Genomic DNA, 24,990 nt, shown 5'->3' on the forward strand with positions numbered 1-24,990 from the left:
TTCTCCTCAATGCAAATAAAAAGATTTCCACCATTCTTTGCATCCTCTAGTTGTCCTATAGTCTTTCCTTTCTCTCCCCGACTGTAGCCTAAAACTACACTTTTTCATTTCCTCCCTTTTCATTGACTCCTTTTACTCTTGCAAGCTATCCCCTAACCTCACCACTCTCTGAAATTTTTTTAAGTTCAACAGTGACTGCAAAATTGTCACATTATTTAATGACTTTCTTCTATTCTTTTTTTTTAGTCTTACAAAATTTTAAAATTTCTTTATTAAGGTATTACATGTGTCCTTATTCCCCCATTCATGCCCTTACCCCCCTGTTGTCTGTGTCCATTGGTTAGGCTTATGTGCATGCACACAAGTCCTTTGGTTGATTTCTCTCCCTTACTCCCACCATCCCCTACCTTCCCTCTGAGGTTTGACGATCTGATTGATGTTTCTCTGTCTCTGGATCTGTTTATGTTCATCAGTTTCCTTCTTCTAGTCTTTACCATCTTTGACTCTTTAGTGGCACTTAACACCATTGACTGACATCTTGAAATTCTCTCTTCCCCTGGCTACCAAGGCACATGTTTTAACTGCATTTTCTTCCTTCCTTTGTCAGGATGAAGAACACAGAATAGAAACGGCTTTATGTTAAGATCCCCACAGAACCTTGCATAGTGTCAGCGGCAATGTCTAGGAGCTGTGTGGCCCCACAAAAATGACAACTATATTCCCTTTTACATAAAAGGAACACTGGACCAAAGAACTAGAGTTCCAGATTCACATCTCAGACCTTTACCAGTTAATTTTGATCTAATTACTTATCCTCTCTGAGCTTCAACCTCTTCAATTACAAAATAGGGATGATTATAATGCCTATTTGTTGTGAGGACAAAATGAAGTATCACATGTTGCTTTACAATAGCTGGCATAGTGTAACACTCAATAAGCATCATGATTATTATTTGTTAAATAAGGCAGCTAGTATTAGTGAAGCTTAACTATCCTTCAAGTTCTAATACCCCTTGCTTCTATAAAGATTAGGCACAGCATTTTATATTATGGTACTATTGTATTTTAACATCTTTGAGGATGGCTGGTCTTCACAGCGATAGCTTGTGGAAGTATCAACTGTCTTTTGCAAATCAAACAATCCTATTTTTAGATAGTCCCCAAAGTTATTTAAAAAAAATCTATCAGATTTCTAACCCTTGAAATATGTCTTTCTCTCTAAATGAAAATGGGTTCCAAGGATGGGTTCAGGTTTTAATGATTGATTCCTTTCAGAGGAAACCTATTATGCCATCAGATCATGAGCTGATTGAGCCCTAGGAATGATCCTGAACCACTGTGGGCCCATGAGTCAGTCTCTTTAAACATTCTCTCTGGGGAGAGCTGTATCTCCATGCCAGGTTTCAGCAGGCTGTTGCTAGGAATTGACTCTCTCTGACTGGAAAAAGTGGAAAAAAAAATAGACCTTTATCCCTGACAGCATCGCTATTAGTCTGAAATGTATTGCTGCTTCAGGTTATTTGAAACGGCCCAGTGATAGGGTCAGCTGAAGGTCATATGAAATAACTTTATATGGGGCTGAAAACTTCTTGACGGCAGGGCCTGTGCTCTATTTATCAAAGCCTGATGTATGATGGGCACTCAATAGTAGATCAGTGAATGAATGGTTGAATGAATGATGAACAGTCTGGGAGCTTCAGGGAGGTAGCCCCATACACGACATTAGAAATGAGGAGACTTTGTTTCTGCATCATTCCTGCACTGGACTAGCTGAGTGATCTTAGTCACGTTGTTTCTTTGGTTATATCTGCATTGAAGAGTCTGGAATAAATTAGGGATTTCTTGTATTATTATTTTTTTTATACGTTTCCTAAATATTCCAGCTTCCCTTCTTGAGGAAAGATGATTCATCCCCATGATTTTGAACTTGAGTTCCCAAGTGACTTGCTTTGGCTAATGAAATGTGGGTAGAGGTAGATATGTATCATCTTTTTTTTTTTTTTTTTTTTGCTACTATAAGGTTTTCCAAATATCTTTTCTCTTTGCCATCATACTGGCAATTATTTAGATAGTCGGGACTCAATCAGTATGGTCATCAGAGTGAAGGCAAGTCAACTGTTGACGAACACATAGCATTAATTCAGAGTAAGAATGTGAAGAGGAGGAGGGAGAGGAGGAAACAGAAGAAGAAACATCTTTGTTGTCCTACATCACAGAGATTTTTAGGAAGGCTTACTTGTTACTATAGTAGAACTTAACTTCTTCTGGCTGATACTCTCCCCAAACTGTGTATTAGAATTACCTGGGGTATTAAAAACATTCTTGAATCAGTCAATCTGTGAATCTTTAGGGTTGAAGCCTGGGAATTTACAGTTTTAGAAAGTTCTCTAGAGAAAATATACAGATATCTGCAATTTACTTTGAAATGTGTAATGATAAAGGAACTATTGATGGACAGATGGAAGGACTGATATGTGATGAGACAAGTTAATGTTAATGGTAGAATCTAGGTGGTGGATATACAAGTGTTCACTATAAAATTCTTTCAGCTTTGCTGAATATTTGAAATATTTCCATAATAAAGAGATGATCTTTGAGAAAATCCCCCTGGTGATTCTGATTATTAGCTCTATTTGAAACTTCTAGACTAGATAATCACTGCAGGGAGTCAGTCTTGTTGTTATTTAATATTTACAATGTAATAATGCTGAGATAATGGTTCTATCTCCCTTGCAGATGAAGTGAACTTTCTGTTTTCTCAGCATCAGACCAGAGAGGATAGGAAGGAGACTGTGGCCTATTTTGCATCAATGGAGTGTGTCAGAGACAAACCTGTTTGAGATGTCATTGCAGACTGTTCAGATAAAGATACCTGGTTCACAATTCTCTTGACTTGATATTTGATCCAATAAGTATCTTCTCTCTGTGTTTCATTTGTAATAATTTATTTAACCCTTAAAACTACTTGAAGTAGGTGAGATTTGTAACCTATTATGCAGATGAAAAACTGTGCCCAAAGGCCCACTGTGCCTTGGTTACTGCTTAGCTCCAGAGCCTCTCATGTAAGGAAATCAAACCTGTTGTTCAGAAATGTACTACAGTCTTTAGTCAACCAGGAGCGGGGCCTCTGTCATGGCCCCATAGGGCTGCCCGACCAAATTCGGGACATCCAGTTCAACATTGCATGAGACATACTTACACTAACACTTCATTGTTTCTCTAAAATTCAAATTGAACTAGTTGTCCTGTATTTTTATTAGCTAAATGTGGCAACCCTATCAGACCTCACCACTTATTAGTCTGGAGATTTCTTTTCTGTTTTGACAGCTCCAACAGTCTGTGGTTTTGGGAATCAGTCAGCTAAAACCTACCACAGTAACAGTGAGGCATGTGAGATGTCTAATTAAGAAAAAACTCTGAAATTGGAATCTATAACTTTAACTCTTCCATCAACAGAAGACAAAGAAGGTTCAGGTCTTGGGTGAGAGGAAAGGGTAGGCACCAAGGTGGTGGTTTCTCAACATTTCTGCCCCACACTGTGGGGTGAGCTCATCAGTTCATAACACGTTGTTGATCCCATCCCCATCCTCACCCCATCTCCATCCTCACCCCCCTCTTCATCCTCACCCCCTCTCCTTCCTCACCCCATCTCCATCCTGACTCATCTTCTTCCTCACACCATCTCCTCCTTCCTCACCCTCTCTCCATCCTCACCCCGCCTCCATCCTCACCCCCTTTCCATTCTTACCCCCTCTCCATCCTCACCCCATCTCCATTCTCACCCCCCTCTCCATCCTCACCCCCTCTCCTTCCTCACCCCATCTCCATCCTGACTCATCTTCCTTACCCCATCTCCTCCATCCTCACCCCCACTCCATCCTCACCCCCTCTTCATCCTCACCCCCTCTCCATCCTCACCCCGCCTCCATCCTCACCCCCTCTCCACCCTCACCCTGCCTCCATCCTCACCCCTCTCCATCCTCACCCCATCTCCATCCTGATTCATCTTCTTCCTCACCCCATCTCCTCCATCCTCACCCCCTCTCCATCCTCATCCTGCCTCCATCCTCACCCCCTTTCCATCCTCAACCCATCTCCAAATGGACAAAGACCAGATTTCCAAACTACTCACGAGGAAACACCACTGCAAAACTACCCGTAGTTTCTTCACCCAGGGGTCTCCAGGGCCTTTCCCAGACACAAACCCACCCAATGTACAGACTGGAGCCTCCCAAAGTTGCCTCCTCTGGCTCTGCTAGTTTTGGTCTCTGAAATATTGGACTTCATTGCTCTGTCTCTTCCAAATTCTTCTCAAGCTTATGAAACCACCTTATTTCCTACTTTCCCCCTAGGATCTTAGGCATGCATTAAATGAATATAATTGGCAATTTATACCTAGTTTTTCCCTTTTTTTCTTTCTCTCCTAGAAAATAGTTTTTCTCCACTGCAAAGGAAATATATGCTTCTTATTAAAGATATAGATAACTCAGAAAAGTAATAGGAAAAAAATTATCATGACTCTAAAGGTAACTGCTAAAAAGACATTTTGTTTTATTTCTGCGCAGCTTTTTCCCTACACATTGATTTCTCATTTTATTTTCATTGGGAACCTGTCTGCTCTGATATTTCTCATCTTCGGGCTTCTATAGTCTCATCTGAAAATAAGCTCATTGGACTTGATAAATTCCAAGGTCATTTCTAGCCCTACCAGTCTATGCTTTTGTTTTTTTTGTCAGAGAACTCGGAGAATATTTGTGCTTGTAACCTATTCCTGTACTGTAGAAGAAAGTGAGGGCATTTAAGACAGGCAGGGGCATATTTGGTGGGTGTTAGTTGAAATGCACCTGGGGTTTTGTATTCAATTTTGGGTCACACCACAGACACTGAAAGTCTATGCTGTGATGAGAATGTAAAATTGATGTCACCTTTCTGAAGGGCAATTTGGTAATATTGGTCAAAAGTCTTAAAAGTTTCCACATTAAGGGATTTATCTTAAGGGGAAAGACATTTATTTGTTGCATAGATATGATAGCATTTTTAATGAAAGCAAAAAATTGGGGGGAAATGAACCACCATATGAATAAGCTGAATAAATTATAATATAGCAATAGTATGCAGTCATTAAAACTATGTATTCAAAGAAGACACAAATGAATACATACAGTATGATTTCATGCATATAAAGTTCAAAAATACCATATCTATGGCATTCTTTGCAGTGGGCATTGAATAGAAGGGGGTGAAGGGAGCCTCCCAGGGTGCTGGTTATGTTCATACTTGATCTGCATGTTAGGAAGATGGGTATGTCCACTGAGTGAAAATCCATCCAGCTACACACTTACGATTTGAGTGTTTCAGTTTAATTACAAAAAAATCTTTTATTTTTATTATTTTTTATTTATTTATTTTTAATATATATATTTTATTGATTTTGTACAGAGAGGAAAGGAGAGAGATAGAGAGTTAGAAACATCGATGAGAGAGAGTCATCGATCAGCTGCCTCTTGCACACCCCCTACTGGGGATATGCCCGCAACCAAGGTACATGCCCTTGACCGGAATCGAACCCGGGACCTTTCAGTCCCCAAGCCGACGCTCTATCCATTGAGCCAAACCGGTTTCGGCCAAAAAAATCTTTTAAAAACGACATAGAATATTGTTCTATAATTTTGGAAAAATGCTCATGGCATTTTATTAAGTGCAAAAAGGTGCAATGAGGTGCATGATCTCATGTTGATGAACAATGCATATTTTTGACTAAGTCTTAGGAAGTCCATCCTAAGGACAATAGTTGTCCAACAGAAAGAGGCCCTCTCATCTGCAGGGAAGACCAAGAGATGCAGCCAGTGCCCTCCACGAGGGCTCAAGGCTAAAACAGTCCCTTCCAGTTCACCGACACCACAGTGGGGTGTGGGAGGGAAGGGGTGGCATTACGGGGATGGGTGGGTGGCCCAAGAAGCACTGCTGGCAGCTCCCGAAGAAGCATTTCCAACGCAGGGCTGCAGCCTCTGGCTGCTGGCCGGGCTGCTGTCCTGGCTGTGAGGGTGGACTCTCCACCTCGTGGAGGCCCAGCTTAATTCTACTTCCCGTTGCTGCCATGGATGTCTGGTAAGCTCAGTCCTACCAGGGATGATTAAAAACCAAAACTTAAAAAAAGTCAAACCCACTTTTCCTGCTGTCGGGAGAAGGAAGCCTGCTTTAGAATTAGAGAAGAAACACAATGCCTGCGCTCTCTTTTACTCTCTAAAACATTAAACCTCGTGATTTTTAAACGGGCACATGACTACTTGGAATATATGCATTTACCGGCCTGCCTTGCGGATGAAAGTGTCCTGTGACCAATGGGATAGAAGCAGAAATGGTGAATACAACGTCCAGGAAGTGACCCAAAAGCGAAGAAGGATGACTTTCTCCCCCATTTCCACTTTCCTGTTTAAAGGACTTAGGATGCAATGGCTGGAGCACCAGCAGCTATTTTAGGACATGGAGAAGCCACATAAACACTGGCTTCTATTAAAGCTGCATCAAGTTAAAACAATCAGATTTGTTTTTTATTTTTTCCCCCCAAGTAGTTTTTATTTATTTATTAATTTACTTAAATATCATTTATTGAATTTTTTTTTCCGAGGAGGAAGGAGAGGGATAGAAGATTAGAAACATAGATGAGAGAGAAACATCAATCAGCTGTTTCCTAAACACCCCCTACTAGGGATGTGCCCACAACCAAGGTATATGCCCTGACTGGAATAGAACCTGGGACCCTTCAGTCCTCAGGCCGATGCTCTATCCACTGAGCCAAACCGGTTAAGGCTCATTTTTATTTTTTAATTTAACCAAACATGTAAATCAATTCCAAAAAAAATTAAAAATTCAATCTGAGACCCAAGAAAACACTCTAAAAATTAGACTTATTCATTGAAATACTAAGCTTTGAACAAAAATTTTCATTGCTCTGGTTTTTCCTCCAAGAAATAAATAGGAATAGTTGTTCAGTGGTTAAAAATGCACACAATAACACAAAAATACTGTACAAGTACCTCTGCTTATTACTTAAAAGCAGTTTATCAGCACCAGTGCCAAGGTACACAAGGCCATCTGTGTCCCCGACACATTGAAATTCAAGCCACTGAATGATGACTTGATCATTATGCCATTAGCATCACACACCTCATCTGGAAAGTCAGATCATTTTCCAAATTGAAGCACTACTACCGCCGCTTTGGAGAGGAATAATGGGAATTCAGGTGATAGGCAGGCTATGAAAAGCAGACAAGGGAAAAAGAAGCCATAATAGATAACGATCAAAAGATTTAAAAGAGAGAGAGAGAGAGAGAGAGAGAGAGAGAGAGAGAAAGAGGGAGGGAGGGAGGGAGGGAGAGAGAGAGAGAGAGAGAGAGAGAGAGAGAGAGAGAGAGAGAGAGAGAGAGAGAGAAATGTTGCAGAAAAAGTTGTGAAAAACTCTGGGAGCCTATTAGTGGGATATAATGAGGGCTTTTTTACGTTTTCCAGATAATTTTTCATTTTCTCTGATGACCGTGTCCCTGTCTTATAGATTAGCATAGTTCTGTATCTTGTGTGAACAACCAAAGCCCATAAGACCTTTTCCAATCCTTCTGATCACCAGGCTCTAGCCTGCGAATCCCTTATCTGCCCTTTGTAAGGTGTGTCTATAAACAGTGACCGAGCTGCTTCCTTCCTGAACAAAGAGGTAATATTCACAAAACATTCAAGGGGCCAGCGAGGTCCATCTGGGCCACCTTTGGTCCACATTCCCAGAACATTTCCCCCCACTCAGATGACTGTCAGCGTTATTGCCTACCTCCACTTATAAGTGTTTTGAAAATGAGCAAAAAATAGCACCAGCTTAGGGCGAGAGGTGGCGGAAGGAGGGAGTTGATGCTGCTTGTTCCCAGTTACAGGGCAGCAGCTCCATGGAGTAAAGAGCAGCTGATGAGGCTCCTAATTAACCTGAAAACCCGCCTGCCACAAACAGCTACCGCAGCAACCTGCCTGCCCGCTCCATTCCAGGAATTCCAATTGCTGTTCCGGTTGTTATGGAAACTGACCACACTGCTTCTTAAAGAATTCATTATTCCAACGAATATTTGTTGTTCTAGTCATTATGGGGCATCTACATGAGCGATGCAGACACGAGGGTCAGAGGAACTCAGGGTGGGTGGGAAGGCTGGTGATTACAGAAGATCACCGCTCCTTGGGGCCTGATTAGCTAGGGGAGAAGACAGTGCAAGTGAAAAGATTGGCAAAAGCGAGAAGCATTCAGATAATAACGATGCAGGAGGGGCTGGAGCGGAAGACTTGGGATGCAGTGGGAAATGGGAAAGACACATTGAGCCTGTAGGGAGAGGACTTGAAGGCCAGTCTAAGGAGTCTAGACTTTTCTGTGGACAAAGGGGAACTAATAATAGACACTTTGAAAGTGGGGGAGAGTGCTTTAAGGACATTAATTTTATCTTATGACCAACAGTGAGAATGTCACCCTACCCTCGGCTAATACTGCCGCTCCACTGAGGTTCTGGTAGAGGCCAAGTCAATAATTTAAAAACTAAAATAACCCAGCCACCTTCTCATATAGAAAAAAAACCACCCTTGTTTCACTGAAATCAACTGGCTCTTGTTTATAAAAACTCATCAAAACTGCTATATATGACATCATGAGTATTTTCACGAGCTCAACTTGACCTGCAGTAATAACACAGCCCCAAACATCGTTCTGCCATCTGTCAAGAAGTGTTTGGAACCAAAGCCTTAATTTTCAAGCAGAGCCCAGAAAGTGCCCTAGAAGAACAACTATTATTTTTCCTCAGATCACAGTGGCTTTGTACCTTCTATTGCCCACACAATAAGCTGGAATACTTTTTCCCCCCACTGGAATAGTGACTGACCAATAAGATGACATACTGGAGAGGTTGTTTGGATAGAAGAAAAGCTTTTTGTTCAGAGCGGCAGTTCTGAGAGTGATCTGTAGACCTTCTGGGATCTCAAGCTTTGTCTGATGTCAAAGATTTTATATTGTGCTATTTGACCTAAAGGGCACAGGACTTAGCAACAGGGGAGCTGAAATCTCTATTATCCTAGACAGATAGAAGTGATGTTTGGAAACACAGTTCGAAATTCAGCGGTGAGTGCTACACAATGGGTACATCTGGAATAATATTAATGTTAGAGACGGTAACAACTACCACAAAATATGTGGTATTATTTTTAGAAACCCTTTCGGCACCGTATTGTCAAAAATGCAGATGTCTATATGATAATAAAGGATCATTCCTTGGATTCCTGAACACCAAGTTTAAAGGGGCTCTCCTCTTCCTAATTTGGCCCCTAAGATAAAAGCTAAACAGAAAGTATAATTTACTGTGTCTTGGCCTTGATGCCAAGAAAACTGAGTAAAGTTTATGGGGAAAGGAAAAATTTCTTTGGAAAATATGTTTCTCTTCAGTAAGGAGTAGAAATAATGCACTTTTACTTTCCGGAAAGAAAGCAGAATAAGTGTGGCAAAAATGCATCCAGAGCCCAGGGGTCAAGTCAACTAGAGGCAAGTAAGTCAGAAACAGAATCCAGGTTGGGTTCAAGAATTGTTGCTGCTTAACACGTTCTTTTGGCCGGAATTCTTCCCTTCTCTCACCACCCCCACTCCCCAAATAAATCCCTTCCATCACCCCATCTCTTCCTTTAGTTTCTGCTTAAATGTCACTTCCAAGGGAAACCTTCCCTAATTACTCTGTATAAAGTAAGAACCCAATTCTACCCCAAACTCTCCATGTAAGTTGTTCTATTTCAGCTCTTTATAGCCTTTCTAATTTTGTGATAAAACTTTGATTAGTTCTTCTTTTTAATCTAAGATGGAAGCTCTGAGATCCCTGTTCACTGCCCAGCCTGGGTCCAACACCCAGTAAGGATTTGGTGGGTGACTAAATGTGAGAGAGCCCAGGGTAACAACCCTCACGAATGATGCTGAAGTGGGAAGGACCACTGAGAACCCTACGTTGTCTGTGCTGAAAAGATACAAATCCAAAAGCAATATAAAACGGTGCAAACGGATGCAGAAATCTGAAAACCTCTCGGTGCTATCTTTACTAAAAACGGGGCGAGACTTCAGATGGGAGAAATGAATAGCCTTTCCCCTACCAAGTTGTTATTATTAGCAATTGCGTTAGAAAATTGAGGGCTGTTACTCACCAATCATGAAAATAATCTTACACTTCCTCAAATCTTCCATGAAACCTGTAAAGTAAGAATAATTGAAGTTATTGGCAGGAAGTACTGTATTGAAACCCTGGTTTTGCTCATTGTACGTAAAAACCAAAATCTTGCAATTTTACTTGATAAGAAGCTTGAAGTTGTGTAAGTGTGTTAATACTCCATAATGAAACAGCACCAGTGACCATTACAGCCTATTCCTAGACCCAGGTAACATATTTTCACTTAAACACAAGTGATCACCTTTACGTAGTGAAACTGATAAGCCATTAAATAGCATTAACTGCAAATAAAGACAATTTTTTAAAAAATCATATTTTTTAACATTTACTAATCTCTCTTTGATAAAGACAGTCTGGAAGACAATCATTTACAAAGAGTTCCTATGTACAGAAAAATAATGCTATTTTCTATGTAAGGTAGTGATATAAATCTTATTTTAAAAATAAATATATATATAAATAATAATAGTGAGTCAATTTAATGAAAAGTATTATATAAATAATATGTCCTATATAATAAAGGTAAAATGAGCAAATGGTTGTTATGCTGTGAAGCGTAACAACCGACTATGAAACAACATGGATCAGTAGGAGGGTGGGGCAGCGAGCTACAAGCAGGCAGCGGAGAGCTATAGGCGGGGGCAGGGCAGCAAGCTATGAGGGGGTTTGGAGCGAGGGGGTGCGGGGAGAGCTATAGGAGGGCGAGACAGCAGGCCAAGAGCTACTGGAGGGCACTGGTGCTACTGGTGCACGAGTTCATGGGCAGGGCTACTAGTAGTATAATAAACAGTAAAGAGATAAAGCAAAAATCACAAAGGTGGCAAGTAAAGACTGAATTTTGGGAACCACTGCTTTAAGGCAAAGATATAATCAGACATTTTGTCGAAGTGTGAAACCCTCTAGAGACTGTGGAGCCCTAACAGATGCTCCTAACATGTGCTATAGGAGGCAGTCAGGAGGGATGGGTAGACATGAGCTCCATTTTTCATCCTGCTGTCACCTGACTTGATTTTGGCAAATGACTTCTTTTCCTTGCACCTCAGTTTCCCCATTTGTAAAATACAGATGCTGGACCCAGTGGTCTCTAATTGGTTCAAATACCCATGACCTGTAAATGAATAGGCCACACGAGGCAATGGCCCCCTTTGTCCCTGGGCCATAATTAGGATGCTGTATGTTTAAGACATCTTCCTAAGGTAAACCAAAATTCTAAGAGACCGTGGGTGAGAGTGAGGTCCCCTGAAGAGATGACCACAACCCAAAACTGGGACTGGGAATGACCCTGGGAGCTCCAATCTCAAGGCTCAGAAAATGCCAATGGTTACTGCTTGAGTCTGGGAGCAGGGGTGCCTCGAACTAAAACCGTGTTTAGAGTGAGGATCTGAGGATAGAGACAACTGCAGTCCTACCCAAGACTGCTTCAGAGAGGAGCAGAGACAAATATTGCACCCTTGCTTTAGGGATACTGGGCTCCATTGATGAAGATTAGACTTTACATGCAGACAGGAGTTGAACCTGTTGCCACAGGGTGAGAGTTAGCAGGCCGCTTACTCCACTGTGCCAGGGCCGGGGCAGCCTTCTGCCCTGGACCTAGAGCTTTTGGGCAGGCCAAGAGCACGGGTGTGGGCTTGTTCAGGATGCTGTGAAGTTCAGAGTGGGATTCAGTAGAAGCCACTTTGGGAGACACTGCTCCGGCCTAAAGGTCATCCTGGGCAAATGAGGATGGCAAAAGTTCAAAATGCAGGCCTTCGCAGAGTCAGACAAAGTCACCATGTTCAAGTCCTTCTCATCAGGACTGGCTCATTTCTGAGCAGCTTAGTCTCACACCCTTGGGGATGGCAGGCTGATTCCACAAATAAGAACTTCCAGAAAGGTTTCTTTGTTGTGCTTAGGCAAAGGCCCGGCATAGGTTCTAAACCAGTGGGTGGGTGTGGCGTGTTGTGGACTATGGTACCAAGAGTTCACATTCAAAGTCATGTTTACAGAGCACCAGGCTAGACAAAACAACATGAAGCTGAATGCTTCCCTCCGCTGGACAGATGTGGCTACAGATAGAGGAGGAGAAGACAATTTTGAATACTTTATTATTCTTGTGAACCCTATTGCTAAGGAAGATACTTTACAAATTGCAAGATACATAGACTAGACAGTAATATCTTGCAATGTAGGATATCGTGATTTGTTCCATTTCATGAGAAGTTTGCATGCAGTTTTAAAGCAAAGACACTAAAGTTCAAGGTATTGGTGTTTTTGTTGGAGCTCCAGGCCCCTGGGGCAGCCCTCTCAGCGGGGAGAGCCCGGAGAAGGGGGGGCAGGATGGAGTCAGCCCTGAGCTCCTAGTCTGGGTGGAGCTCCAGTCCCTTTTCCTGGTTCAGAAATAACTGCTTTTGCTCATCCTATGGGTGTGAGTTGACTAAAGGGACAGGTAGAATGCAATTACCTGGAGAGAGAGTAGAAGGTTTTTATCTCCCATCTTGGTGACAAAGTTACAAGTTTTACACTTTAAATAAACTGATAGGACTCTGATTTATACTTCATGCCTTATGTAGATGCTCAGTACTTTGGAAAGTTAGGTTATTTTTCTGAGTTATGAAACTTACTCTTAGTGGAATTGGGGTAGTTCATTCATACACTCAATTCTACCTTTTTGCAGGAGTCCACTATGAGCTGAGTGAAAGGCCTAACAATGTGTGTGTGTGTGTGTGTGTGTGTGTGTGTGTGTGTGTGTGTGGAGGGGGGGGGTAGGGAAGGAGGGAGGGAGGGAGAGAAAGGGAGAGAATGGACATGAAGAATTGGGTTGGGAATAGAAGGGGAACAAGGTAGGGGAGAAAGAGCTGGAAGCAGAGGAAAAAGTGAATTTGGGGTCTTTGAAATAATTTCTTTTTTGTACAGAAGGATGATTTTTGTGGTTGTTTTTACGCAGAGCTGCCCCAGGCTCTTCACAGAGGAGCCCATGGAGACTGGCAGAGCCCTATGTTATCTGGAGCTTTCTATTCAAGGCAAAAACACCGAGGGCCATCTCATGTCCTCTGGACTTCCAGTTAACTTTATGAAGCTGAGCACCTTTTAATTTATTTGCAATCTAGGAAAGTGGCTCTGGTTATTATTATTATTATTATTGGCATAGCTGTATCCTATTACAGTTTTTAAAAAGTTATTTTTTAAAAATTAATGATGGTGCATTCATGTAATGTAGTCATTACAAATGAAGGTTATAGGGAGTTTTTAATGACATGGGAACATGTGCTTATGATATGCACAAGAATTGGAGGTAATATTTGTATATACATGTATATTCGCAACTCTGTGAAAAATAGGTATACTAGTATAAACAACACTCTGGAATGAATATACTAGAAATGTTAACTATGATTACTTCGAGTCCATAAGGTTTTAGATGATTCTAAATTTCTACTTTAAAAAGTTTTCCGAGGCGGAGCTTGAAGATGGCGACCGAACAGATGGACTTGTTCTGACCCCGGTCCCAAAACAGATAGAAGCAACATCTGAGTCGCACAGGGAATGTTGATTAGCAGCTAAGGGGCAGCGGATCACTCTAGGAAGGTAAGGAAGTGTCCGCTGGACAATTTTTCCTGACCAAGCGGCCAGCACTCCCGACTTCTCCCGGAGCTCCGGGCTCGGCGCAAAGGCGGCGCCACCCTACCAGGAAGGGAGCAGCTTCTCTGAGGCCTGGAAAACCCACAGCCGAGGAGTCCATCGAGCACCTGTGGCGCCCCGATCGGAGCAAGCGGGTGGATTCAAGGAAGCTCTTCAACCACCCACAGAAAGGTCAGAGTTTGCTTGGCTAGGCTGAGAGTTCAGGCTGCGATAGCGCCATTGCTCCAGCGAGGCCCCGCCCCCAGAGCGGCCCTGAGCGCGCCGCCAGAGGCGCTGCGAGGCCCCGCCCCCAGTGCGGCCCTGAGCTCCACGGCCCGGAGCGCCGCGAGGCCCCGCCCCCAGTGCGGCCCTGAGCGCTGCGCCCCGGAGCGCCGTGAGGCCCTGCCCCCAGTGCGGCCCTGAGCACTGCGCCCCGGGAGCGCCGCGAGGCCCCGCCCCCAGTGCGGCCGCGGCCCCGCCTATATTGTAGCCCAGGAGAGCTGCGAGGGCCCGCCCCCAGAGAGAAAGAAGGCCAGAGCAACCAAAGTCTGGGAGGTCAAACCGGTAACACTGACACCTAAGGGCTGAACTACAAACTGCCTTTTTTTTTTTTTTTCTTTTTTCTTTTTCTTTTTCTTTTAATTAATCAAAAATAAATGGACACAAATAACTAAGATATAGCCTACCTAAAATTAAGGACTACCTTACAAAACTGAGGTGCAGTGGAAAGCTGGGAACTGCAAGACTCTCTGATCCAAGAACCAGGCATACCAAATACAATAACAGAGGAAGTGATTGAACTCTACTGGACAATTTTATGCTAATTATACTATTCTTTATTTTATTTTCATTTTTTACATTTTTTATTTAATTTTCATTTTTTACATCTTTTACTTCAGAAACGATTTTTTTTCTTTTTTCCTTACTTGATTTTACCTTTTCAATTATTACATTTTTCAATCTCTATCTTCACTATTACTACTGCTATTTTGCAATTTTTTTTTTCTTTTTCTTTTCCTCCCCAGTACCATTTTACTTCGTCTTTATTTTACATTGGGAGTAACCTTCATTCTATTTTAATCTCTACTATAGCATCATTCAACCCTATCTCAATTCGACCTTTACCCCATCACTCTCTTACTAAACTTTAACCTTTTAGTCTCCAGTTTATCCTATCCCTTTCCGGCTTTAGTTTTTCCTCTATTCTTTCTGTATACCCCCTGCTAAAGCTCTCACTATACTCATAGACCTAAGTTCCAACCCCTGATACAAGTGTATAAATATCACTCTCTGCACTATATTAACTAGTTAAAAAAAAAAAAAAACACAAAAAAAACCGGTTCTACTTTCTATCCTTTTCTCATTGTTTGAGTGAAGGTTGATTATTGTGAATATTGGTGCTTTTCAGTGTAATTGTTATCCTTATTCCAGTGTTGTTATTGTTGCTTTGTATTTTTTTTTAAATCCTCTGTTTTTGTTTGTTTCTTTGACTTCTGTATATCATAACCTTACTTAATAATAGTGGATATTGTATTGTAGTTTGTATTAATCTCCAAGTATTGTTACCAGCATTGGCTGGGCTCAGTGGTTGATCTATGGCAATTTTCTCCACATATATATAGTTTGTTTCCCATTTTTTTAGTTTGCTTCTTCTCTCTCTCTCTCTCTCTCTCTCTCTCTCTCTCTCTCTCTCTCTTTCTCTCTCTCTCTTCTTTTTCTCCCTGTTTTCTAACTTCATTTTGTCATTACTTTATTTCTTCTTTGACTTTTTTTTTTTTTAATTTTTCTTTATTTTATTTTTACCTTCCTTCCTTCCTTCTCTCCTATACCCTAATTTGCCTATCGCTAGGGGTTACCTTTATTAGATGTTATTAATATTGTAAATACATTCCTGTTAAGTGCCTCTCGTGTTGTACATGGTAGTGTTGTATTTTGCACCTATAAACTAACGCAAGAGAAAGAACACCACATAACCAGACATCCTGAAAAGAGATACCATGGGAAGACAAAGAAACACCCCACAAATGAAAGAAAAGCAGGCATCACCAGAAAAGGAAGTAAACAAGCCAGAGGCAAGCAGCCTACCAGAGCAAGAGTTCAGAATAATGATTATTGGTTGGCTAAAAAGAATGGAAGAGAAATTTGACAATAACCAAGAAGAAATGAGGAAGAACCATCAGGAATTGAGGAAGAACCAAGAAGAAATGAAAAATGACATCGCTACCATGAAGAACTCAATAGAAAGCATCAAGAGTAGACTAGATGAAGCGGAAGACCGCATCAGTGAGCTAGAAGACAAGATGGAAAAAAATACCCAATTAGAGCAGCTTCTAGAAAAAAAGATTAAAAAGCAGGAGGAGAGCCTACGGGAGCTTTGGGACATTACAAAACAAAATAATATTCGAATAATAGGGGTTCCAGAAGGAAAGGAAACTGAGGTAGACATGGAAAAAGTATTTCAAGAAATAATGACAGAAAACTTTCCTGAGATAGAGAAGAAAAAACCCACACAAATCCAAGATGCTTGCAGAGTCCCAAGCAAAATGAATCCCAGAAGACAGACGCCAAGGCACATTATAATTAAAGTGGCAAACAACAACGACAAAGTAAGAATCTTAAAAGCAGCCAGAGAGAGACAGAAAGTTACTTACAAAGGAACCCCCATCAGACTAGCAACTGATTTCTCAACAGAAACATATCAGGCTAGAAGGGAATGGGATGAAATATACAAAGTCATGCAAAGGAAGGGTTTGAATCCAAGAATACTGTACCCAGCAAGACTATCAATCAAAATTGAAGGGGAAATCAGGAGCTTCACAGACAAAAAAAGACTGAAGGAATTTATCTCCACCAAACCAGCAATGCAAGAAATGCTAAAGGGTCTACTGTAAAAATAAAGAAATAGGAATTGAAGAAGGAACATGGGTATAGAATAAAAATGCCATCAAATGAGTACCTATCAATAATAACCTTAAATGTAAATGGATTAAATGCTCCAATCAAAAGACATAGGGTGTCAGATTGGATAAGAAAACAAGACCCTTACATCTGTTGCCTACAAGAAACCCACCTCAGAAAAAAAGATGCACACAGACTGAGGGTGAAGGGATGGAAAAAAGTTTTCCAGGCAAATGGAAAGGAAAGAAAAGCTGGGGTAGCAATACTTATATCTGACAAATTAGATCTCAGAGTGAAGGACATAACAAGAGATAATGAAGGTCACTTCATAATACTAAAGGGTACAATCCAACAGGAAGAAATAACCCTGGTAAATATATATGCACCCAATACAGGAGCACCCAAATACATAAAAAAACTGCTGGAGGACATTAAGGGAGAGATTAATAGCAATACAATCATAGTAGGAGATTTTAATACCCCACTGTCACCCTTCGACAAATCATCTAAACAAAAAATCAGCAAAGAAATATCAATCCTAAATGACTCACTAGACCAGATGGAATTAATTGACATCTTTAGAACATTCCACCCCAAAGCCACAGAATATACATTCTTCTCAAGTGCACATGGGACATTCTCAAAGATAGACCACATTTTGGGACATAGGCAAAGTCTATTCAAATTCAAGAAGATAGAAATCATATCAAGCATCTTCTCAGACCATAGTGGCATAAAACTGGAAATTAATTACAATAAAAATAATCCAAAGAAATCAAATACATGGAGACTAAACAACATGCTATTAAACAAGGACTGGGTTACCAGAGAAATCAAGGAAGAAATTAAAAACATCCTGGCAACAAATGACAATGAAAACACAACAATCCAAAATCTATGGGACACAGCAAAAGCAGTTTTGAGAGGGAAGTTCATATCCTTACAAGCCTATTGCAAAAAACTAGAAAAAATGGTAACAGATGAACTAACTCTACAACTCAAAGAGTTAGAAAAAGAGCAACAAGAAAAGCCCAGTGTAAGCAGAAGGAAGGAAATAACAAAAATCAGAGCACAGATAAATGACATAGAGACCAAAGAAACAATACATAAGATCAACAAAACCAAGAGCTGGTTCTTCGAAAGGATAAACAAGATTGATGGACCTCTAGCCAGGCTAACCAAGAAACAAAGAGAGAGGACCCAAATAAACAAAATCAGAAATGAAAGAGATGAAATAACAACAGACCCCACCGAAATACAACAGATTGTTACAAAATACTACGAACAACTCTATTCCAACAAACTAAACAACCTGGAGGAAATGGACATATTCCTAGAAAAATACAAACTGCCAAAACTCAATCAGGAAGAATCTAAAAATCTCAATAGACCAGTGACGTGGGAAGAAATTGAAACCGTCATCAAAAAGCTTCCAGCAAACAAAAGCCCAGGGCCAGATGGCTTCACAGGAGAGTTTTACCAAACATTCAAGGAAGAACTAAAACCTATCCTCCTCAGACTATTCCAAAAAATCCAAGAGGAAGGAACACTTCCGAACTCCTTCTATGAAGCCAACATCACCCTAATACCAAAACCAGATAAAGACAACTCAATGAAAGAGAATTACAGGCCAATATCCCTCATGAACATAGATGCCAAAATCCTCAACAAAATTCTAGCAAATCGACTCCAGAAGAACATCACAAAGATCATACACCATGACCAAGTAGGATTTATTCCAGGAATGCAAGGATGGTACAATATCCGCAAATCAATAAACGTGATACATCACATAAACAAATTGAAAGATAAAAATCATATAGTCATATCAATTGACGCAGAAAAAGCATTTGACAAAATCCAACACCCTTTCCTGTTAAAAACTCTTAAAAAGGTGGGAGTACAAGGATCATACCTCAACATAATAAAAGCTATATATGATAAACCCACAGCCAACATTATACTCAATGGGCAAAAACTAAAACCATTCCCTCTAAGAACAGGAACAAGACAGGGATGCCCACTCTCGCCACTCCTGTTTGACATAGTTCTGGAAGTACTAGCCATTGCAATTAGACAAGAGGAGGAAATAAAAGGCATCCAAATTGGAAAAGAAGAAGTAAAGTTATCCTTATTTGCAGATGACATGATATTGTACATAAAAAACCCAAAAGACTCCATTAAAAAACTAATTGACTTAATAAATGAATTTGGCAACGTAGCAGGATATAAAATTAATGCCAAGAAATCCATGGCATTTCTATACACCAACAGTGAAACTACAGAAACAGAGGCTAAAAAAGCAATTCCATTCACCATCGCACCAAAAAAATTAAGATACCTAGGAATAAATTTAACTAAAGAAATAAAGGACCTATTTGCGGAAAACTACACGACACTGAAAAAAGAGATAGAGGAAGATGTAAGGAGATGGAAGAACATACCATGTTCATGGATTGGTAGAATCAACATCATCAAAATGTCCATACTTCCTAAAGCAATCTATAGGTTCAATGCACTCCCCATTAAAATACCAACGACATATTTCACTGACCTAGAAAGAACTCTCCAAAAGTTCATTTGGAACAATAAAAGACCCCGAATAGCCACAGCGATTCTGAGAAAGAAGAGTAAAGTAGGAGGGATCTCAATACCAGACTTCAAACTATACTACAAAGCCACTGTTCTCAAAACAGCCTGGTACTGGCACAAGAACAGACAAATAGATCAATGGAATAGAATTGAGAACCCAGATATCAACCCAAATCACTATGCTCAATTAATATTTGACAAAGGAGGCACGAATATACAATAGAGTCAAGACAGTCTCTTCAATAAATGGTGTTGGGAAAATTGGACAGACACATGCAAAAGAATGAAACTAGATCACCAACTTACACCATTCACAAGGATAAACTCAAAATGGATACAGGACTTAAACATCAGACGGGAAACCATAAAAATACTAGAAGCATCCACAGGTAGCAAAATCTCAGACGTATGCCAAAATAACTTCTTCACTGATACTGCCCCTAGGGCAATGGAAGCTAAAGAGAAAATAAACAAATGGGACTACTTCAAAATAAAAAGCTTTTTTACAGCAAAAGAAACCATCAATAAAACAACAAGAAAGCCCACGGTGTGGGAGATCATATTTGCAAATATTACCACTGATAAAGGTTTAATCTCCAACATTTACAGACAGCTTATACAACTAAATAAAAGGAAGATGAATGATCCAATTAAAAAATGGGCAATGGACCTAAACAGAATATTTTCAAAAGAAGACAGAAGGAAGGCCAAAAGGCACATGAAAACATGCTCAAAGTCACTAATTATCCGAGAGGTGCAAATCAAAACAACAATGCGGTACCATCTCACACCTGTCAGAATGGCCAACATCAACAAATCAACAAACGACAAGTGTTGGCGAGGTTGCGGAGAAAAAGGAACCCTCGTGCACTCCTGGTGGGAATGCAGACTGGTGCAACCACTGTGGAGAACAGTGTGGAGTTTCCTCAAAAAACTGAAAATGGAACTCCCATTTGACCCAGTAATCCCACTTCTAGGAATATATCCCAAGAAACTAGAAACACCAATCAGAAAGGATATATGCACCCCTATGTTCATAGCAGCACAATCTACAATAGCCAGAATTTGGAAACAGCCTAGGTGCCCGTCAGCAGATGATTGGATCCAAAAACTATGGTACATCTACACAATGGAATACCATGCTGCCATAAAGAAGAAGGAATTCTCATCATTTGCAGCAACCTGGATGGAATTGGAGAGCATCATGCTGAGTGAAATAAGCCAATCAACGAAAGAGAAACACCACATGACCTCACACATCGGTGGATGATAAAGATCTTTATAAACTGATGAACCAAGAGACAGATATAGAGAAAGTAAAGCAACAGGCAGACTGTCAAATTACAGTGGGGAGGGTAGGGATATCAGGGGGAGATAATAGATCAACCGAAGGACTTGTATAAATGCATATAAGTACAACCAATGGACATAAAACTATGGGGAGGGTGGGGATGTGTGGGAGGGAGGGAGGGGGGCAATAAAAAAAAAATCAAGAAAATGTGTAAAAAATAAATAAATAAATAAAAAAAAATAAAAAAAATAAAAAATAAAAAGTTTTCCATAATGAATGTGTTAATTTTATAACCAGGAAAAAAGGGCAACTTTATTAGGCAATCAATCAACCCCTATCCAGCTGGGTCTGGGTTCATTATTTGCACTCGACTTGTGTTTGTGTGCCTTTCCCCATGAGCCTCCACGATGCCATTTGGTGACTGAGATTTTCACATACTGCTATTGCCATCATCAAACGACACTTCATCGATCACCTCATGTTCACCTGATGCTCGTGGATCAGCGCAGGATTAGAGTTGGGGCTATTTAGAAAGCCAACTCTCTTGTATGTATTCATAGCCAATACAAACATATTTCCATGGACTATACTGGTAACATGTATTACAGAGTGATAATGTTAAGAGGTATTTTACTTAGGGCAAGCATGAACCTTATCATTTTTAACAATCTCAAGTTCAGATCATGTAATCTATTTTCAGTTCCATGTGCAGCTAATTGTGGTTGGATTTTTTTTTTAAAGTTTTTTTTTTTTGCAAGACTTTTTAATGACAAAAATTATAAAGCAGGATAATTTGGGTGTTTCTTAGTTGCATCCCAATGATGCACTGCAGAATAGTAACCACTCTCCAGAAAAAGGACTTGTGTGTTCAAAAACTGAGGAACGTTTTATTTTATTTAATTAATTAATTAATATATATATTTTTATTGATTTTGTACAGAGAGGAAGGGAGAGAGATAGAGAGTTAGAAACATCGATGAGAGAGAGTGTCATCGATCAGCTGCCTCTTGCACACCCCCTACTGGGGATATGTCTGCAACCAAGGTACATGCCCTTGACCGGAATCGAACCCGGGTCCCTTCAGTCCCCAAGCCGACGCTCTATCCATTGAGCCAAACCGGTTTCGGCTGAGGAACGTTTTATTAACGTTAGCTTGCTCTCTTTGCTGCAGACCTACGGGAGCCTGCTGTGTGGTTCTATATGCGACTCTTACAAAGGCGACTGAGTGCTAAGCATTTCCCGAGCATGTTTTCCCGGACCATCCTCTTTTCACGGGGTGTCTCGGGGGCCGTGTTCTCTGGGCTGGAGGAAGTGCTTCTCTAAGGCATCCCTTTGCTTCTTCCCATGGACCCAGAGGGGAGCGGTACACAGAGTTCCCTCTTACTGTGTTCTCTGGCTAAGGGAACAGTACATGTTGCTGGTAGTTTATTATCTCTCTGCTGGTGATTAACAACAAAGACACGTTCTAAGCCACTCAAGTGACAAGCCTGCTCAGGAAAGAAAACTCACCTCCCGAGGGGTGCTCTCCAAACACATTCAACTGGTCATCGCCCTGTTCATAGAAAAATCAAAACATTAGATGATAAGACTAGCGGATATTGTATTAAACTTCTTTTTTTTGATGTGTTAAACTTCTTGCTAACATTAACGTGCTTAACCTTCCAAACCACTCTGCGAGGGAGGCCTGTTATGACCTACCTTTTACAGATGAAGAAACTCAGAGTTTGAGAAGTTAACTGTGCAAAGCCACAGAGTGGCGAGGAGCAAGCCCAGATCTCCTTGGAGTTTGTCTTTTTTCTTAACCTGTTCAACATCCTGCCTCATGTTCTTGGTGCACAACCTATTTGTGGTCAGAAAAGCTGATTTCAAGAAGGCAAAACCTCCCAGTACCGGAAACTCAGATAGGGTAGTCACAGCTGATTCACGAACAACTCTGCAACTTAAAGCTGGCCTCGGCCACCTTTCTGTAAAGGGCCAGGCAGCAAATACTGTCAGCCTTCTGAGGCATATGGTCTCTGCAGCTGTTAAACCTTACCAACCCCTGAAATCGAAAGCATGAAGTAAGGCAAGTTGGGACGGTCAACTTTGATTGATGTCTGCCTTTTAAATTTCCATATTACTTTTTTAACCAGACAGCTACTCCATTTTCCTTATATTATAGAAGAACCAATGGTGATTGGAAAAAGTCCTGAAAAAAATTTATAAAAAGGCATTTGGTGAGAATTTTCAATCCCACCTATGTCTCCATCCATCCCGTCTACTCACTTCCTCATTCCTTATGGGTAACTACTTATAGAAGTTTATTTTATTTTTTTGTATCTTCCCAGATACACAGAAAAACTACTTTCAGATATCCATGGATACACTTAATTATAAATATATAATCTTACTACCTCCACTTTGCACATAGAAAGAAGCATGCCTATATTGTACATGCATATGTGTTTATAATGACATACTAATCTATGCTACTCTTCCCCTTGCTTTTTAAAAAAAAAAATATTTTTTTATTGATGGGAGAGGGAGAGAGAAAGAGATAGAAATACCAATAATGAGAGTGAATCATTGATTGGTTGCCTCCTGCATGCCCCACACTGGGGAGCGAGCCCACAACCCAGGCATGTGCCCTGCCCTAGGAATCAAACTGTGACCTCCTCATTCATAGGTCAATGCTCAACCACTGAGCCACACCGGTTGGGCTCCCTTGCTTTTTTACATATCGATATTTCCCGGAGAACTTTCCATATTAGCACAGAATGTTCTCTGTTGTACAGTATTCTATTGTATGGATGGTCCCATAGTTGTCCCTTTATGATGGACCATTGGATTGTTTTCAATCTTGGACTATATTTAAAACATTAGTGTAATAAATAACTTTATATATAAGTCACTTTATACACCTACAGCTGGAGGATAAATTCCCAGAGAAGGGGTTGTGTAACCAAAGAGTAAATGTATTTATAATTTTGATAGATTTTGCTAAATTGCTCTTGCTACTGAGGTTGTGCCACTTTGCAGGGACAGCCTCGGCCTCTGATTTGCTTTGATGCAGGGCTCAGTTAAATGAGGTTGCCTGGTTGCGCTAATGCTCCCTTGAAAGGGCTTTGTCTGAGAACAGAGCCTTGCCTTCCCCTTTTAGAGCATCTGCCTTCAGGGCAGCTCTCCTGCTTGTCTTCTTAGATTTGCCTGTGTATCCAGAGCAATTCCAGGTGGACAAGAGTGCGTAATGGAGTGGCCATTCAGGGACATATCTACATTAATTAACTCCCTTCTCTGAGTAGAAAGGAGTTAGATTATTCCTCAGGAGTCTACCCTCCTCCCCTGCCCCCACTTGTCTTGGTAAAATCATCTCACTTTGGAGCTGGTAGTATAGGTCAATCATCAAAAATCAACCCTATCATCCACCTCTCCCATTTTACACATGAGAAAAAGATGGTTAGGAGGTCGTGTGAAGGCCCATAATCATGTCATCATATCTTTAGCGATGCCATGGTTGGGATGAGAACCACATGTCTCACCATGTAGCAAGGCTCCTAGAAATTTAGTCCCACCAGCTCAGCTACCACAATGGATCTGTTAGTGTCCTGCGCTCACCTGGCTGGTACAACCATCTCCCAGCTGCTGCTAAGGGCTCATCAGACCCTGGCCCCTTCCTCAGCCTGGGTGACTCTGGTGTACGTTGTGTCTCAATGTTCCCTTCAAGATCAGGCTGACCCCATCAGCAGACCAGCAGGACCACATCTTTGCTCAGCTACTATCCCTGCCCTATCCTAAGAGCACTCCCTAATAACACACCTGCAAGAATCCCCAGCTGAGGCTCTGCTCCTAGGGACCTATTTGAAGCCATTCATGTCTGCCCTCAATGTAGCTACATGTATAGAGACCTTTAAATAAATATCCTTTGCTGGAAAAGGACTGTTCAATCAGACTCGGCTTATTGCTTCTCAAACAGCTACCAAATCTATCCAGGTAATGTTAAGAGGAAACCACTGAGTCCTGTCCCTCGGTGTTAAATATTATTGTTAAGTTATCAGACCCACACCCACCTGACAGGATAACTGTAATCTTTCTTGCACCTGGTTACCATGTTTTGCGAGTTTGAGCAGGGTTAATAATCTATCTCAATCTATAAAACAATGCATCATGTTTAAATGGCCTATCAGACCTTTGTTTGGCTGCTTTGAGTCTGACCTGTTTTTAGCCACAGCCTTCTGTGCTGCTGGCCCAAATGCTGTAAGTAAGCCCTCGTTTTGTTTACATGAATGCATTGATAGTGAGCGGGTTCCTGTCATGGGCTCTACATCAGATGACTACATATATGTAGTTTGAACAGGGAAGAATATTTTTAATAGTCTTTTTAGGTAATTGTGGAAATTCTTTGATACTACC

At 40.9% G+C, this 24,990-nt stretch overlaps 1 protein-coding gene across 3 annotated transcripts in view; it reads right to left on the minus strand.

The window, feature by feature from the left end:
- The window catches only part of AK5 (adenylate kinase 5), a 195,627-nt gene that overhangs the window by 28,103 nt on the left and 142,534 nt on the right, over nt 1-24,990 (minus strand). For all 3 annotated transcript variants that reach the window (XM_084872176.1, XM_084872175.1, XM_084872174.1), the window contains exons 9-10: nt 22,111-22,153; nt 10,201-10,245 (exon numbers count right to left, since the gene is read on the minus strand). In XM_084872176.1, coding sequence (XP_084728302.1) covers nt 10,201-10,245; nt 22,111-22,153 — 88 coding nt within the window. The remainder of the gene's footprint in view (nt 1-10,200; nt 10,246-22,110; nt 22,154-24,990) is intronic.

The sequence above is a fragment of the Pipistrellus hanaki genome, assembly GCF_964339955.1.
Source record: "Pipistrellus hanaki genome assembly, chromosome: 2".
NCBI lineage: Eukaryota > Metazoa > Chordata > Mammalia > Chiroptera > Vespertilionidae > Pipistrellus > Pipistrellus hanaki.